Source organism: Delphinapterus leucas, chromosome 16, assembly GCF_059928025.1.
Source record: "Delphinapterus leucas isolate spDelLeu-1000000601 "Yukka" chromosome 16, BTC_Dleu_Yukka2, whole genome shotgun sequence".
Lineage (NCBI taxonomy): Eukaryota > Metazoa > Chordata > Mammalia > Artiodactyla > Monodontidae > Delphinapterus > Delphinapterus leucas.
In genome coordinates, this window is record NC_143144.1 from 57,087,690 (window position 1) to 57,101,960 (window position 14,271).

Sequence of the window (14,271 nt, forward strand, 5' to 3'; positions counted from 1 at the left end):
TGGCTAGTCGCTTGTTCATTCAAGCAGCCCTCATGAACATGGTCCAGGAGTGGGACACCAAGAAAAATGAGACACAGTCCCCACTTGCCTAACGAGGGTGTGGAAAGACACCAGCAAACCTCAAGGCGGTGTGATGAGAGCAAGCTAAAGATTGCTCAGGGCCCTTTGAGATCCCAGCACATCTCAGGTAACAACCTTCTGTTGAGTATTATTATGTGCTGGGCACCGAGCTAGAAGCTTCTGCTGCATTATCTCATTTAATTTCACAATGGCCCCTGGGACTATGTAAAGCAGAGGGCAACAATGGAAACTCTATAGAGTCAGAGACTGGGTTTTAACCAAGTGTCTCTTTCCTAGCTATGTGACCGTGAGCTTCTTGAATTTAAAGCCTCAGTGACTAAACAGTTATAAAGTGGTGATACCAACCTCATAGGATGGCTGTTAGGATTCAACAAGATACACATAACATCATTTAGTCCGGTCCCAGCACTTAGCTGGTGCTCATGATACAGTAAATATCAATATATTACTATATGTAACACATTGTACAAGTAAGAAGATTGAGGCCCACTGGGTATATAAGTCATGAAAAGCAGGGCCTATGCTATTTCATTCATCCTTGTAACCCCAGCACCCAGCACATATGCTCAGGAAGGAGTTGTTGAATGAACAAATGAAAAGTTAAGTAATTTTCTAGGGTTGAATGAGCCAGTACCTGGTGGAGCCAGAATGTCAGCCCAGGTCTTCCTGCCTCTACCTTGAGCTCCCACCAGCTGTCCCAGGAAGACCTGCCTGTAGGGTGGGTTTGAGGACTGTGGGATGACCAGGACAGGTGTATCAGTCTGCTCAGGCTGCTATAGCAAAATACTGCAGACCGGGTAGCTTATTAAACAACAGAAATTTAGTTCTGGAGTCCGAGAAGCCCAAGATCAAGGTGGCAGCTGATTTGGTTTTTGGTGAGAGCTCTCTTCCTGGCTTGTAGATGGCCACCTGCCCTCTATGTCCTCATTGTGGGAGAAGAGAGAGAGCTTGAACTTTCTGGTCTTCTTGTAAGGGCACTAACCCTTACCGGATCAGGGCCCCACCTATATGACCTCATTTAACCTTAATTACTCCCCTATAGGCCCCTATCTCCAAATACAGTGACACTGTGGGGGTGGGGTTAGGGCTTCAATACATGAAATTGGTGGAGGGGACACAAGTTAATCCATATCAGTTGGTCCCCAAGACGACTCTGACCACCCTGCCTTTCCCACAGGCACCCTCTGTGAATGCTACGATGAGCTGGGCAATCGCTACCAGCTGCCCATTTACTGCCTGTCGCCACCCGTGAACCTGCTTCTGGAGCACACTGAGGAGGAGAACCTGGAGCCCCCCGAGCCCACCCCCAGCGTGCGCCGAGAGTTCCCGCTGAAGGTACGCCTCTCCACGGGCAAGGACGTGAGGCTCAGCGCCAGCCTGCCTGACACGGTGGGGCAGCTCAAGAGGCAGCTGCACACCCAGGAGGGCATCGAGCCATCCTGGCAGCGATGGTTCTTCTCTGGAAAGCTGCTCACAGATCGCACGCGGCTCCAGGAAACCAAGATCCAGAAAGATTTTGTCATCCAGGTCATCATTAACCAGCCCCCGCCGCCCCAGGACTGAGGAGCCCACGGACCCCTGGGCAGAGAGACCAGGGAAGGCCTCTGCAGGGCTGAGAGGCCTCCCGGCTGGAGCACTAGGCACCCCCGCCCTGCCGCTGCCTTTGAGAGCCGTTCTTTTCTCCAGGGGAGCCTCACGTGTATGGCTGCCGGGCGAGCCCTGAGGGGACCCTGCTTCCCAGGGACTCCGTGGGCCACCAGTGCCCAGCACCCAGGAAACAGTGTGCTGCCACACACAGGCCTTGCCAACCTTGTCAAAGAAAAGGCAAACTGGGGCCCTCCACCCTGCCTCTCCCCCGCGGCAGGTTCAAGCCACGAGGGCCAGCCCGGAGGCCCCTGGAGCCCAGATCTGTCATCTGGTGCTGCCGGCTGTGCTCACTCGGGTTTCTGCTCAGGGTCTGAAGCAGCTGCTGTCTCCCTCCCTCGCCCCTACCCCCTGACTCTGCCCTGGGCCCAGTGCCAGCCCCCCAGAGGGGAGGGGACCACTCGTGAGCCCCGGGGGTGGGGAGCCTGAGGCCGGCCTCTGCCTCTCCCAGCCCCCAGCACAGCTGGCAGAGATGAGGTGGTGGCCGCTGGCTGGGCTGTCATGGCAGAGGCCTGCACAGGGCCATCTCCTGGCTGTAACCCCGGCAGTGGGGGGTCTGCAGCCCGCTCACGGCCCCGCAGCAGGTCCCTGTGTGCAGACATGTCTGCATATTTATCAATAAAGCCTTTTGCTCCTTCCTTCTCTCTTGCCTGGCTTTGGCTTTGGGTTCTCCTGTAGCTCTCTGGAGCCCTGGAGCCAGTTCTGGGGTGGGAGCAGGTGGGTGCACGGCCTCCCCAGCTGCTCCGGGTAGAGCAGCTACTGCTCCGTGCTCTCCACCGCAGAGAGTACGGTGGAGCGAGCCGTGAACTGCCAGTATGCGGGCCTATGTTCTCGTGGGTCCTCTGGAAAAGCCACTTAACCTCCGAACCCGCGTTGCTTGTCTTTAAAGTGGAGGTGATGCCGCCTGCCCTGCCTCCCCTCTCAGCTGCTGGCAGGATTACATGGGATAACAGGTGTGAACTCGCTTTGAAAGCGAAGGCAGCACCTCAGGAAGGCGGCGTTAGTTACCTGCTGCTCTGCTCCTGCAGCACGAGGGTGCTGGCTTCAGGCTCCAGCCCCCTGAGCCGGGCCTTCAGGACTGAGATGTGTGTGGATGTCCTGCAAATGCTGCATGCACCCTTGGCGACGTGAAAGCAAAATCTCTGATAAATTTCGATGATGAGCCTGTGTCAGCTCATCCCTTGCCAGCAAGGGAACCAGAGGGAAGAAGGAGCTGGGTCTTGTGCTTCCTTAGGGGAAAATGTGCACGTAAGCAGAGAGGGGGACCTTAGATAAGGTGGTTTAGCTGAGGGCAGGCCACGTGAGTGTCACAGAACCACAGGGCTGTGGTGTCTGTGGTTCACTGGCAGGTTCAACCTGGGTCGTGGTGACCCAGGCCTCGCTCCCACAGTTCCAGGTGCGGAACTGAGCAGTACAGGTCTGCTTCTTCTCCAGTTGATAGTATTTTTCTTTCTCAGTGAGCACCGGTCAGGTTGGCCTGACTGGGAAACCGGGGAGGGAAGGATGATCAGTCAGAGCTGGTGTCTTCGTCAGCGGGGCTTGGCACTGCGTTCCAGCCCTTCCAGTGGCTCCTTGAAGCAAGACCCTTTAAGTCCCACAGAGGCCCCCTGCGACAGACTGATGGGTGAGGTCTGTCAGGGACAAGTGGACTTGCAGCCAAATGCTGCGGTGCTTCACTAGGGGGCGCTGTGGGACCCCAGAGAGGCAAAGGCCTGCGCGAGCTGCGGGCAAAGAGGCAGGCGGCTGCCCTTACCTCCACCCACTGCCTGGCACTCCAGCCCAGATGAGGCAGAGTCTTGCCCCTTCCCAGAGCAGGAAGGGCCTTTTCATGGGACGGCCTGGGGATGCGGGCTTATCTTGGGTCCCCACATTTGGCCTTTAGGCTCCCTCACTGGCACTGGCTGGGCAGGGTTTCCAGGCGTCCAGCAGGTGGCACCGCCATCAGGGCTAAGGGCAGCCAGCGATCCTTTGTGCAGCGCGGCTGCCCGGCCCATCTGGGCCTCAGCACTCAGGACAGAGGCTGGGCAGGCGCCTTCCTGCAGTCCTCGCTCTCGCTCCCGGGGCACTGGGCCCTCCGGCTCCAATAGGCCAGGGGTTGGGGGGTGGCAACTGTCCCTGCCGCCTCCTGCTCCTCGGGGCTGCCTGGGGTGAAGGTGACAGGTCGGGAGGCAGCTGGAGAATTGGGCCGGTGAGCTCATGGCAGAGGCGCCTAGCAGGGCGGGGGTGGGAGCCCTGGCATATAAAGCCCCTGGGGCCCCGGGGCCTGCAGGGGCGGGTTGCGCACGGTGCCATGGCGGGCTCCGAGGAGGTGCAGAGGGCCGCGGCACTCATCGAGGAGCGGCTGGCACAGGAGGAGGAGAATGAGGTAGGGCGGGGTGTGGGGCCCAAGGGGGTGCTGAGGAGACCCAGCTCTGCTGTCAAGGGAAGGAAGAGCCTGGCTGCCGTACCTGGAAGGAAGGAGGACAGGTGTCCCCAGGGGCCCAGCTGGCTCTACTGCAGGGTGCTTCTGAGAGGGAACTGCTGGCAGTGGGAGACGGAGGCTTCAGCCCCCAAATCTGAGAGACAGTGGAGTGGGCGAGCCAAGCTGGGTTCCTCGAGACCCTGTCCACCCACCTGAGCCTCGAGGAGACAGGCTGAGCTGCACAGAGCAGGACAGCTGGGATGCTGCCTGCAGCTTGGGGCCCTGAGATCCCCCCAGCTGCCAGCTGGGAGGCTGGGACAGGAAAAACTCCAGTGTTTGGTCCCTGAGGAAGGATAAAGACGGGGAGCAGAGTGAGAAAGGGTTGCTGGCAAAGGAAGCATGGGTTTTCTAGGACCACCAGCCACACCCGGGGAGGCGACTGAGCATGGGGCTCTGGGCAATTGTATTTTCTCTGGAATAAAGAAGTCGGGGAGGAGGGTGCGGGCTGGTCCTACTCTTCATTTTATGGAGATGAATACTTCACCTAGAGTCTACTCTTCCAAGAGCCCAGTGCTGGGAGGAATGAGAGGCTCAGGAAGGTCAGCCCCTGCCTCCTCTTTACCAGCTCTGTGTTCATTTTAGCCGACATCTGCCAGGTGCACGGTCAACTAAGAAACAAGGCAGAGTGGAAAAGGGTGAAATAGAGGTGTAACTCAGAAGTGAAGGAGCACAAAGGGTGGGTGAGGCATAGGGTGGGTGAGGCATGCCGACCGTGGGCCCTCGAGGACTTCTCCGTGGACAGGAGGGCATTTGAGCCAGGCCTTCAAGGATGGCCCTTGAAGGATGGAGGTCAGGAGGGGGGAGAGTATTCCAGGCTAAGGAAACAACAGGCGCCTGTCGTTGGGGTGAGTGGAAGCATGATTGTCGGGAGAAAGTCTGGCAGGAGGGGCTGAGGCTGGGAAGGGAGACGGGGCACAAACCAGACAGTGAGGACCACGTGAAAGATACTTATTCTGTGGGCAGTGGGGAGCCACTGCATGTTGTTGAGTGAGGCACAGTGGTGCCACCTGACCTGTTTGGGGAAGGCAGCTCTGACAGCCCTGAGAAGGACTTGGAGGGGGAAAGACTGGCCCTAACAGGAATGGGAGGGAGGAGATAAATCAGTGTAGATGTAGACTCCATTCAAAAAAGGAAGAGTGACTGAATGGAGGTGAGGAAGAGGGAAGGGTCAGGACTCTGGTGGAAGAAGAGATGAGGGCTAGGGAAGGGAGGGGAGGTTTGGCTGGGAAGGACCTGGACTGAGCCTGCTGAGTCCCCGCCGGCGCATCCCTGGATCTCCAGGAATGCCATTTCTCACTCCCCCAAGGGCATGTGCACCAGGGCCAGGCAGGGGAGTCATGTTGCTGGGCCATTTCTGGAATGCTGCCACTGGACACAGAGACCTTCAGCAAGGGGACACGGAACAGTCCTCATCCATTCATTCATCCAACAAATATAGCAGCAGGGCTGTCAGGGCCCCAGGTGCCCACAGAGCCACCCTCACCACTGGCGTCTCCTACATGCCAGGCACCATGCTACGCATTGGATAGGCATTCTCTCATTTCCTCTGTGCAACCATCTATGAAGTAAGGTGGAAGTTTTGTTGGGTTGTGTTTCACCGACAAACACCCAATTCAATAAACATTTCTTGAGCACCTACTGTATGCCAACCTACAGAGACAAATCTGAAGCGAGGGGCTATGGAGTCTGGGTAAGGCATGGGCAGGCGTTAGAGTCCCCAGTTGTTCCCACCAGACCCCAGCCCAGCAGCATTCTTAGAGGAGAACCGCTGTTCAGCCTGCACCCGCTTCATGGGGTGGGTAGGGAAGGAGGGTCTTGGAGACCAGCCCAGGGGCTGAGGCTCTCTTGCAGGGGCCTTACTGGGCTAGGTCATCACTGAGGACTTGGAGGTGTGCAGAGCTGCTGAGCCCGCCTGCCACCATCCGTGAACTCATTCATTCATTTATTCTCCAAACATTTGCTGAGCACCTACTGTGTGCTAACTCTTGTCATCGGTGCTGGGAATGCCAAGATGATTAGGACCAAGCCCACTCTAGATGCTCCAGGAGCCCAGCCAGGGCTCCACATGCAGTAGTAGCTGAAGCCCTAGGTGATCTTGTCCCTGGGTGAGGATGCAGCGTTTCAGGCGAGGCCGGCACTGGGGAGACCTCAAACCATGTAAGCCTGACATGGAAGGGAGATGCCAGTGGGCAACAGAACATTCGAAATAAAGACCTGGAAAATCAGCCCTCAACTGACACTTGAAGAGTGTAACACCGGAGCTCCGTGTCGAACGACAAAGGCAGCTGAGAGCTCTGTAAGGGAGATCATTCCTCCCCAGCTGCCACCTGGACTCAGTACTCTCCAGCCTGGACGAATGTTTCCGGTACATGGGGACTTCAGAGACAGGGGCGCCAGCACTTAACAAAGAGTGTTTTCCTTTAGAAGAGAGGAAGCGGCCATGAGGAAGTAGTCCAGGCAGGTTGGAGCTACAAGTGGGGAGGAGACTTGGACAGAGTTTCCCGCATATTATTAAAACGAGAATAAGGTTAATACTTAGAGTTCACATCAAGCTGAGAGCTGGGGAGCTGCGGGTTCCACCCCTCAGGTTCCCTGAGAGCAACAGTTTCCATGCTCTAGGATTTCACGGATCAGTAAAATCTGAGGGAAAGAAGTTGGTAACTGACAGAGCTGCCAAATTTTTGTATTGTCAAGTAAGCCCACTAAAAAAAAAAACAAACTATCATCTCATCTCAAGTATTTCATCAAAGTGAATTTTAAACGCCAAAAAGAAAAAAAAACCAAAACCTCAGTGCTTGAAAAAAGTGAGTATGTTTAATTTCATGAAAACTCATTCCAGTAGCCCTTAATCCTGTTTTGCTGGGGACACAGGGCAGTCAGTACACAGGTGTTTGAACTGGGGTTGGGGCCAGGGAGGCCGGCTCTGACCTGGGGCCTCCTGGACCAGACAGGAGTGGGGCAGATGACGGGCTGGGAGGTCACACAGGAGGAGGTCCTTGGGGTCCTTGAATTTGTTGTGGGCGAGGCTATCTGGCCCCCGAGGCACTGCAGGCAGGCCCGGAACCCGTCCTGTCCTTGGCTCACCAGAAACTCCGAGGAACCACCACCCATCAGAAGCTGCCCATGGAGATGCTGGTGTTGGAGGGTGAGAAGCACCACAGGCCTCAGAGTCCATCCTTACAAAAGGTTAAGGTAAGTGCTAGGAGAACCCAGTATCTGCGCGCTCAGGAGACAGACAAGGCAGTTACAGCCTTGCCCCTCCTGGTGCTCCTCCAGCAGCTCAGCACCCTTGGGAGTTGTTAGCGATGCAGCATCTCGGCCCCATCTCATACTTGTAAAGGAGAGCAGAATATGCCACCCCCAAATATGTCACTTTGGCATACTGATTTTTTTTTTTTTTTCTTTTTGCGGTACACGGGCCTCTCATTGTTGTGGCCTCTCCCGTTGCGGAGCACAGGCTCCGGACGCATAGGCTCAGCGGCCATGGCTCACGGGCCCAGCCGCTCCGCAGCATGTGGGATCTTCCCGGACCGGGGCACGAACCCGTGTCCCCTGCATCGGCAGGCAGACTCTCAACCACTGTGCCACCAGGGAAGCCCCATACTGATTATTTTTAATTAAAGTTATCTGAGAAAAAGCCAGTGCATGAAGGACACTCTGACCCTCCTTTGTTCCCCTGAAAGTAGTAAATAAATCTGCCATGGGAAGTTACCCTCCTTATATCAGGAAAGTAGAAAGCTTCCTTATCACTAGATCTCAGGAATTCAGGGCTGAGAAGTCTATATAAACAAAACTTGTTTCTTCACTAATTAGTTCCTCCAAAAACAAACTCCTTTGTCTTTTCAATGTGGCACAAATTAATTGTTTCTTTGTCTAAAATGTGTAAAAGCTGCCTGCTTTGGTCACTTCTTTGAGTCTCATATTTTTATGGACTACCATACATATGAAATTAAATTTGTTTTTCTCCTATTAATCCGTCTTACATCAATTTAATTATTAGACCAGCCAAAGAACTTAGAAGTGAAGAGGGGGGAGGTTTTCCTCCCCACGTCTGCTAAGTCAGAATCTGCATGTGTACAAGATCCCAGGGGACTCATTTTGGAAGCGGCAGTGATGGGGCAGCCATACAACAGGGCATGATGCAGGTGTTAGTGGGCTGGGGGAGGCTGTGTGTGCTGACAGGAGACATCTGCACGCTGATAAGAGAAACCAGAGTTTCCAGACCACTGTGTGGAGTTTGATCCCGTAGGAAAGGGCATCAACCGAGCTATGATAGAAGTTCCTCTGGGAGAGAAGGGCTTTCTCTTCAGAGCTTTTATGTTTCTGTATTACTTTTATGGCCAGAGAGAGAGAGAGAGAGAGAGAGAGGCAGGGAGGGACGGAGGGAGGGAGAGGGAGAGAATTGCATGGAGAGATGAGAATTCGTACCCTGTTCTGGAGACCTGGGCTAAGAACTGCCCTTGAGATTTCTTCATCAACTCCCCACTCTATGTGGAGCCTTGGAGCAGCTGGGCAGCTCCCGAGCAGCCCCCTCAAGCGCCCTGTGCATCTGTGTCTGTCTCATTGGCTTCACCTAGTCCTAGGCGGCAGAGCTAGACCTGGATTCTTTCTCCCTTGAGAGGCTCTCCCTGTCCTCCACCTCCAGCCTAGCTCAGAGGTCCCCAAGCCCCACATTCTGTGCCCCAGTGCGGGGCTTGATTGGCTATCCCCACGCAGGGTCAAGAGCGCGTGCGTAAAACATCCCTAGACCTGCGGAGGGAGATCATCGACGTGGGTGGGATCCAGAACCTCATCCAGCTGCGGAAAAAACGCAAGCAGAAGAAGCGGGAAGCCCTGGCAGCCTCCCAGGAGCCACCTCCAGAGCCGGAGGAGATCGTAAGGGTCCTGGGGAGGACACCTGTGTGGGCAGGGGGAGCCGGGGAAGGGGGAATGGCTCAGATCACAGCGGAGCGGCCCCCAGGGACTGCATTCGCTCTCTCCAGGCTGGCCCCGTGGACGCGGAGACATTCCTGAAAGCGGCGGTGGAGGGGCAAATGAAGGTCATTGAGAAGTTCCTGGCGGACGGGGGTTCCCCCGACACTTGCGATCAGGTGATGTTCCCATCGGGCCCTGCACCTGTGCCGGCCTCCCTTTCAGAGCTGATGCCTGCACCCCGCCCGCTTGTGCATTCTTTGAGAAGAGGCATGGGTGTCCTTTAGGAGGGGGCCCCTCAGAAGATGTGGGATGCCCCCTTCCCCACACAGGAGTTTTTCTAAATCCTTAGACCCTTTCCAACTTGAACCACCTCCAGAGTAATAAACACCTGGATTTTTAGGGGAAAAAATGGAATGGAATCAAATACAGAGTCCAAGACCAGGAGATTTGGACTCAAATCCCACCTGTACCACTCCCTAGTTCTGTGACCTGTGGCTGGGCCCGTCACCTCTCTGTGCCTGTTTCCTTCTTCGTAAAACTGGCTCCACCCCTCAGAGCATGTTATGGGGATCAAATAGAATATTAGTGCTTCAATACATATTTATCGAATGAAAACACTATTAAAGCACGTGCTTGGATATGATATTTTGTGTTGCATTGTATATCATCATACTTTTAACAATTATTTTTATCTTATGGTTAAAATATATATATATAAGACATGAGACATGCCAAATAAATTTTAAGTGCACAACTCAGCGGCATTAATTACACTTATAATGTTGTGCACCCATCCGCACGATTTTCAAAATGTTTCCGTCACCCGTCATACTTCTTTTTAACTGCCTCTTTCATACTTTGTAGGATGCTCTCTCGAGATCATATCCTGGGATTGAGCAAATTAATGGTCACCCCCTTCAGCCTGCATTATTGCAGGCTTAGACTACATGTCCTTTCCACTTTTTAGATTCCAGAGTTTTAATCCTCTTCGCCTATCTAAGCATCTCCCGCCTCTGTGTTGTGCTGGGAGCACAAAACCAGAAAGATCAGGGTTGACAGTGGCTGGGAGACTGATGCACAACCGGATCATTAGAATATGGAAAGATATGCCCTCTGGCCTGAGTGTTTCAAGAGACCAAAGCAGAAAGCCGACTGCATTGGACAGGAAGTTCATTCCCTCCTTGAATCAGTAATCAGGGTGCACCTGCCCATCCTGGCCCTGGGCAAGGCACTCAGGGGAAATAGTCAAGTAAGACTCAGCTTGCCTTTGACTGTCTATCACAGTGGAGGGTTGTCTGGACCCCTGGGACAGCTATGGCCTAGAGGTTTCAAGAAGTCGATGACACTTGAGCTGCATCTTCATGGAGTTACAAGAATTCATCAAGCACTCACAGGGAGTAGGGGCGAAATGGGCATTTGGGCACAGGCAACAGCTTGTGTGTTTAGGGGGCAGTGAGAAGGTCAGAGTCCACAGTGCACAGGAGGCCTCCAAGGCTGGTCCAGATAGAGCATGAAGGAGCCGGTGGAACATGGAAGATATGGGGACCCGGCACAGGGGTCAGAATCGGGCTGGGATAAGGCCTGGGCTCAATTTGGGTGGGCGATGGGCTCAGGCCTGGGGCCAGAGTTTAGGCCCTGACAGTTTCTCTGGGGACAGTTCCACCGGACAGCACTGCACCGAGCTTCCCTGGAGGGCCACATGGAGATCCTGGAGAAGCTTCTAGAGAGTGGGGTCACTGTGGACTTCCAGGATCGGGTGAGCAAGAGGCCAGGTATTGGGTGAGGGGCAGGAGGTGGGTCCAGCACTCATAGACTCCCTATCCCTGCAAACCTCCAACCTGGGACATAAACAAGCTGCCTCAGGGGCCAGGCTCCACCTCTAGTATGTTGTATGACCTTGGGGGGGCCCCATCTCCTCCCTGAGCCTCCTCTGTAAATCTGGCTTGGACGAGATGGAGCCCGAGGGTTCTTCGGCTCCACTGCATCCATTGCTCAGTCATTGGAGTGGCCCTATCCTTCCCTGGATATCTGCCTGCCCTCTTGGCTGGGGTCCTTTCCCCCAGGGCACTTTCTTCCCTGAAGCTCTGCAATTAGGCTCCACCCTTCCTTTCTAGCTGGACTGCACAGCCATGCATTGGGCCTGCCGTGGGGGCCACTTGGAGGTGGTGAAGCTTCTGCAAAGCCGGGGAGCAGACACCAATGTGAGGGATAAGGTGAGGCCATAATGCTCACAGCAGACACCAATGTGAGGGATAAAGTGAGGCCATAACGCTCACAGATGTTGGGGTAGCAGGGCGGAGGGGTGGGGGGGAGAGAAGCAGAGGGTAGAAAAGCAGAGAGCAGGAGGGTAGTGAGCTAGTCTGGTTTCTGGAGTGGCTGCAGAGCCCAGGGATGGGTCCTTGCCATCAGCTACAGCCCCTTGGAGACCACCATCTGGGAATGGGAGGAAGAGCAGAGGAGAGGGCAGGAGAAGAGAACCACTAGCTTGGCGGCTTTGGGGCCACCCAAAGGTGCAGGATTTGTTCACCCATGCCATCGTTCATCATCCTTCTATCTGTCTATCTATCCATCCATCCATTCATTTATTGATCTGTTCACTTATTTTTTCATCCACCATTTTTAATTCACTCAATCCTTTGTATATGACCTTGAACAAGTGACAGCCTCTGAGCCTCTGTTGCTCGTCTATAAAATGTCTTGCAGAGTTCTTGTATAGATTGGATGGGAAAATTTATGTAAATTAATTATTTATTCAACATAAGGCTAATGTTTTGTAAGATTTTGCTGTGCTCATCACATAGTCATTTCTCAGTAAATGGCATCTGCTATAATTATTTTAAAAGGGCAGAGGAGTGAGCAGTTGCTCACATCCGGGTGAGAGGGGAATCATAGAAGTCTTCCCCGAGGAGGTGGCATGTAATGCCTTAGAGCTGATCATCACATAGGGTGATGGGAAATTACAGCGTTCCCTGCCCCTCCTTGGGAGAAGGATTAGGCTAGAGTTAAGACAGCCGCCTCCCAGAGGCATCACCGTCCAGGTCCCTTCAGCCAGCATCTCCTGATTCCTCCCCACCCAGCTGCTGAGCACCCCCCTTCACGTGGCAGTCCGGACGGGGCACGTGGAGATCGTGGAACACTTTCTATCCCTGGGCCTGGACATCAATGCCAAAGACAGAGTGAGTGTCTGGGTTCCTTCACGCCCAGCCCCACCATAGGGGGCTCCATATGCCCCCTGAGGGCTCCCACATGCCCCCGTGGGCCATGCTGAATGTCTCACTGGTTCTAGGAAGGGGACAGTGCCCTGCATGACGCCGTGAGGCTCAATCGCTACAAAATCATCAAACTGCTGCTCCTGCACGGGGCTGACATGATGAGCAAGAACCTGGTAAATTCACTCCTTTCCTGATTCAGTAAACAGTGTGCGCTGCCCTCCCAGGCCCTGTGCTGGGCACTCGGAAGAAAGACAGAACTGAGCAGGGCTCTGCCGGCCTGCCCTTGGGGCAGTGTCACAGTGGAGGGTTTCTCTGGGCCCCAGGAGATTGGGGGCCCACTCGGCTTCCCAACTCTCTCTATGCTTCTCTACATCCAGAAAATCTAAGTGGAGAAAACAGCCAGGAGGGGACAGGAGGAGGATTTCCCAAAGGCCCCCAAGTAGACCACAGGCGGTCCTAATGTCCAGGCTCAGGGAGGCCAAAATCGTGGAGGGACAGAGCCGGAAGGAAGCTAAGCACTCAGTCAGCACGATTGTTCCTAGCACCCTGTGTTGGCTCCTGTGGTCCTCCAGTTCCTTTAGGAACCTATGTCCCCCCGTCCAAGCTCTTCTTTGGGGCCCAGAGCAATCACAAAAGAGAGGAGAACTGGGTAAGGGGGGACCTTGACTCAGGAAAGGCTGGGGGGTGCAATATAGGGGTAGGGGATTAAGAGGTACAAACTGTTCTGTATGATATAAGCTACAAGGATATATTGTACAACACGGAATATAGCCAATATTTTATAATAACTCTAAGTTGTAACTTACATAATATTGTACATCAACTATACTTCAACTTTTTAAAAAAAGCTATAGCTATATGAAAGAAAAAAGAGAGGCTGAGGAGATAATGGGGAAGTTAGGAAGACAAGGGGAAGGTGTAAATGAGGGCTTCTCAACCTCACACGTTTTGGGCGGGATAATTCTTTGTCGTGGGGGGGCTGTCCGTGCATTATCGGATGTTTGAGCAGCTTCCCTGGCCTCTACTCAAGATGCCAGTAGCATCCCCTCCTCCAGTGTCATAACCAAGAATGTCTCCAGACATTGCCAGTTGCTCCCAGTTGGGAACCACTGGCGTAGATGAGGGCACCTCTTCGTACAGACTTCTGAACGGTGACTAGATATCCTCTTGTTTCCCCCAGGAAGGAAAGACCCCCACGGACCTGGTGCAGCTCTGGCAGGCTGACACCCGGCACGCTCTGGAGCACCCGGAGCCGGGGTCAGAGCAGAACGGGCTGGAGGGGTCTGCCGAGAGTGGGCGGGAGACCCCCCAGCCTGTGCCAGCCCAGTAAACGACTGTCCCAGCCCCGCCAGGCACCTGGCCTGTCCCCTGCGTACAGCCGGAGGGTCATAAGAATGGCCCCCAGAGCTGAGGACCGCACCACTCCTCTGTGTTTGCCCCGGGAGCACCCACAAGCTACCGCAATTTAAAAAAAAAGTCATTTTTGCTGTGTGTGATGCTCATTTCTATTTGTGCCTGAAACATTTAGGAATGAAGGAAGAGTGGGGGCAAGGGTGGGCCCAGGCAAGAGGGGAACTTGGAGCCCTTTGGCCCCCCTGAGCCAGCCCTGCTGCTTTTCCTAACAAGGCCTCTTTTTGCTTCTTTCCTGCCACCCCACTTCCCAAGTTCCAGCGTGGATCAGCTTCCCAGGGCACTTGTCCTGGGGTCCCTTCCTGGTGACAGCTGTCCTGTGGGGCTGTGCGTGACCAGCACGGGCCTGTCACGTGGCAGGCTTGGTGGGAGGAGCTTGGCAGGGGAGTGGGGCAGTTGCCGGCGGCAGATCACAGGTCTCATCCAGCCAGCCTCGCCTCCCTCAGGGAAGGGCCGGCTCAGCCAATCGGCTCCGCCAAGCTCTCAACTGCCACGCGGAAGCGGGGAAGCCAGCCTGGCTCCTGGCTTTGGGGCTGGGAATTGTGGGAG

The 14,271-nt window shown here is 54.6% G+C and overlaps 2 protein-coding genes across 4 annotated transcripts in view; both read left to right on the forward strand.

The window, feature by feature from the left end:
* The window catches only part of UBTD1 (ubiquitin domain containing 1), a 52,312-nt gene extending 49,950 nt beyond the window's left edge, over nucleotides 1-2,362 (forward strand). For both annotated transcript variants that reach the window (XM_022569153.3, XM_089897980.1), the window contains one exon: nucleotides 1,259-2,362. In XM_022569153.3, the coding sequence (XP_022424861.1) occupies nucleotides 1,259-1,644 (386 nt within the window). In that variant the 3' untranslated portion in view covers nucleotides 1,645-2,362. The remainder of the gene's footprint in view (nucleotides 1-1,258) is intronic.
* A 102-nt stretch (nucleotides 2,363-2,464) lies between these two features.
* ANKRD2 (ankyrin repeat domain 2) lies at nucleotides 2,465-13,756 on the forward strand. Of its 2 annotated transcripts, XM_022569150.2 has the most exons (9): nucleotides 2,465-4,090; nucleotides 7,274-7,378; nucleotides 8,903-9,061; nucleotides 9,169-9,276; nucleotides 10,758-10,856; nucleotides 11,215-11,313; nucleotides 12,178-12,276; nucleotides 12,387-12,485; nucleotides 13,493-13,756. In XM_022569150.2, the coding sequence occupies exons 1-9, from the start codon at nucleotides 4,016-4,018 to the stop codon at nucleotides 13,640-13,642; spliced, it is 993 nt and encodes a 330-aa protein (XP_022424858.2). In that variant the 5' UTR covers nucleotides 2,465-4,015; the 3' UTR covers nucleotides 13,643-13,756. The 2 variants fall into 2 exon arrangements, with proteins under 2 accessions (XP_022424858.2, XP_089754110.1); XM_089897984.1 differs by lacking the exon at nucleotides 12,178-12,276.
* The last annotated feature ends 515 nt before the right edge of the window (nucleotides 13,757-14,271 follow it).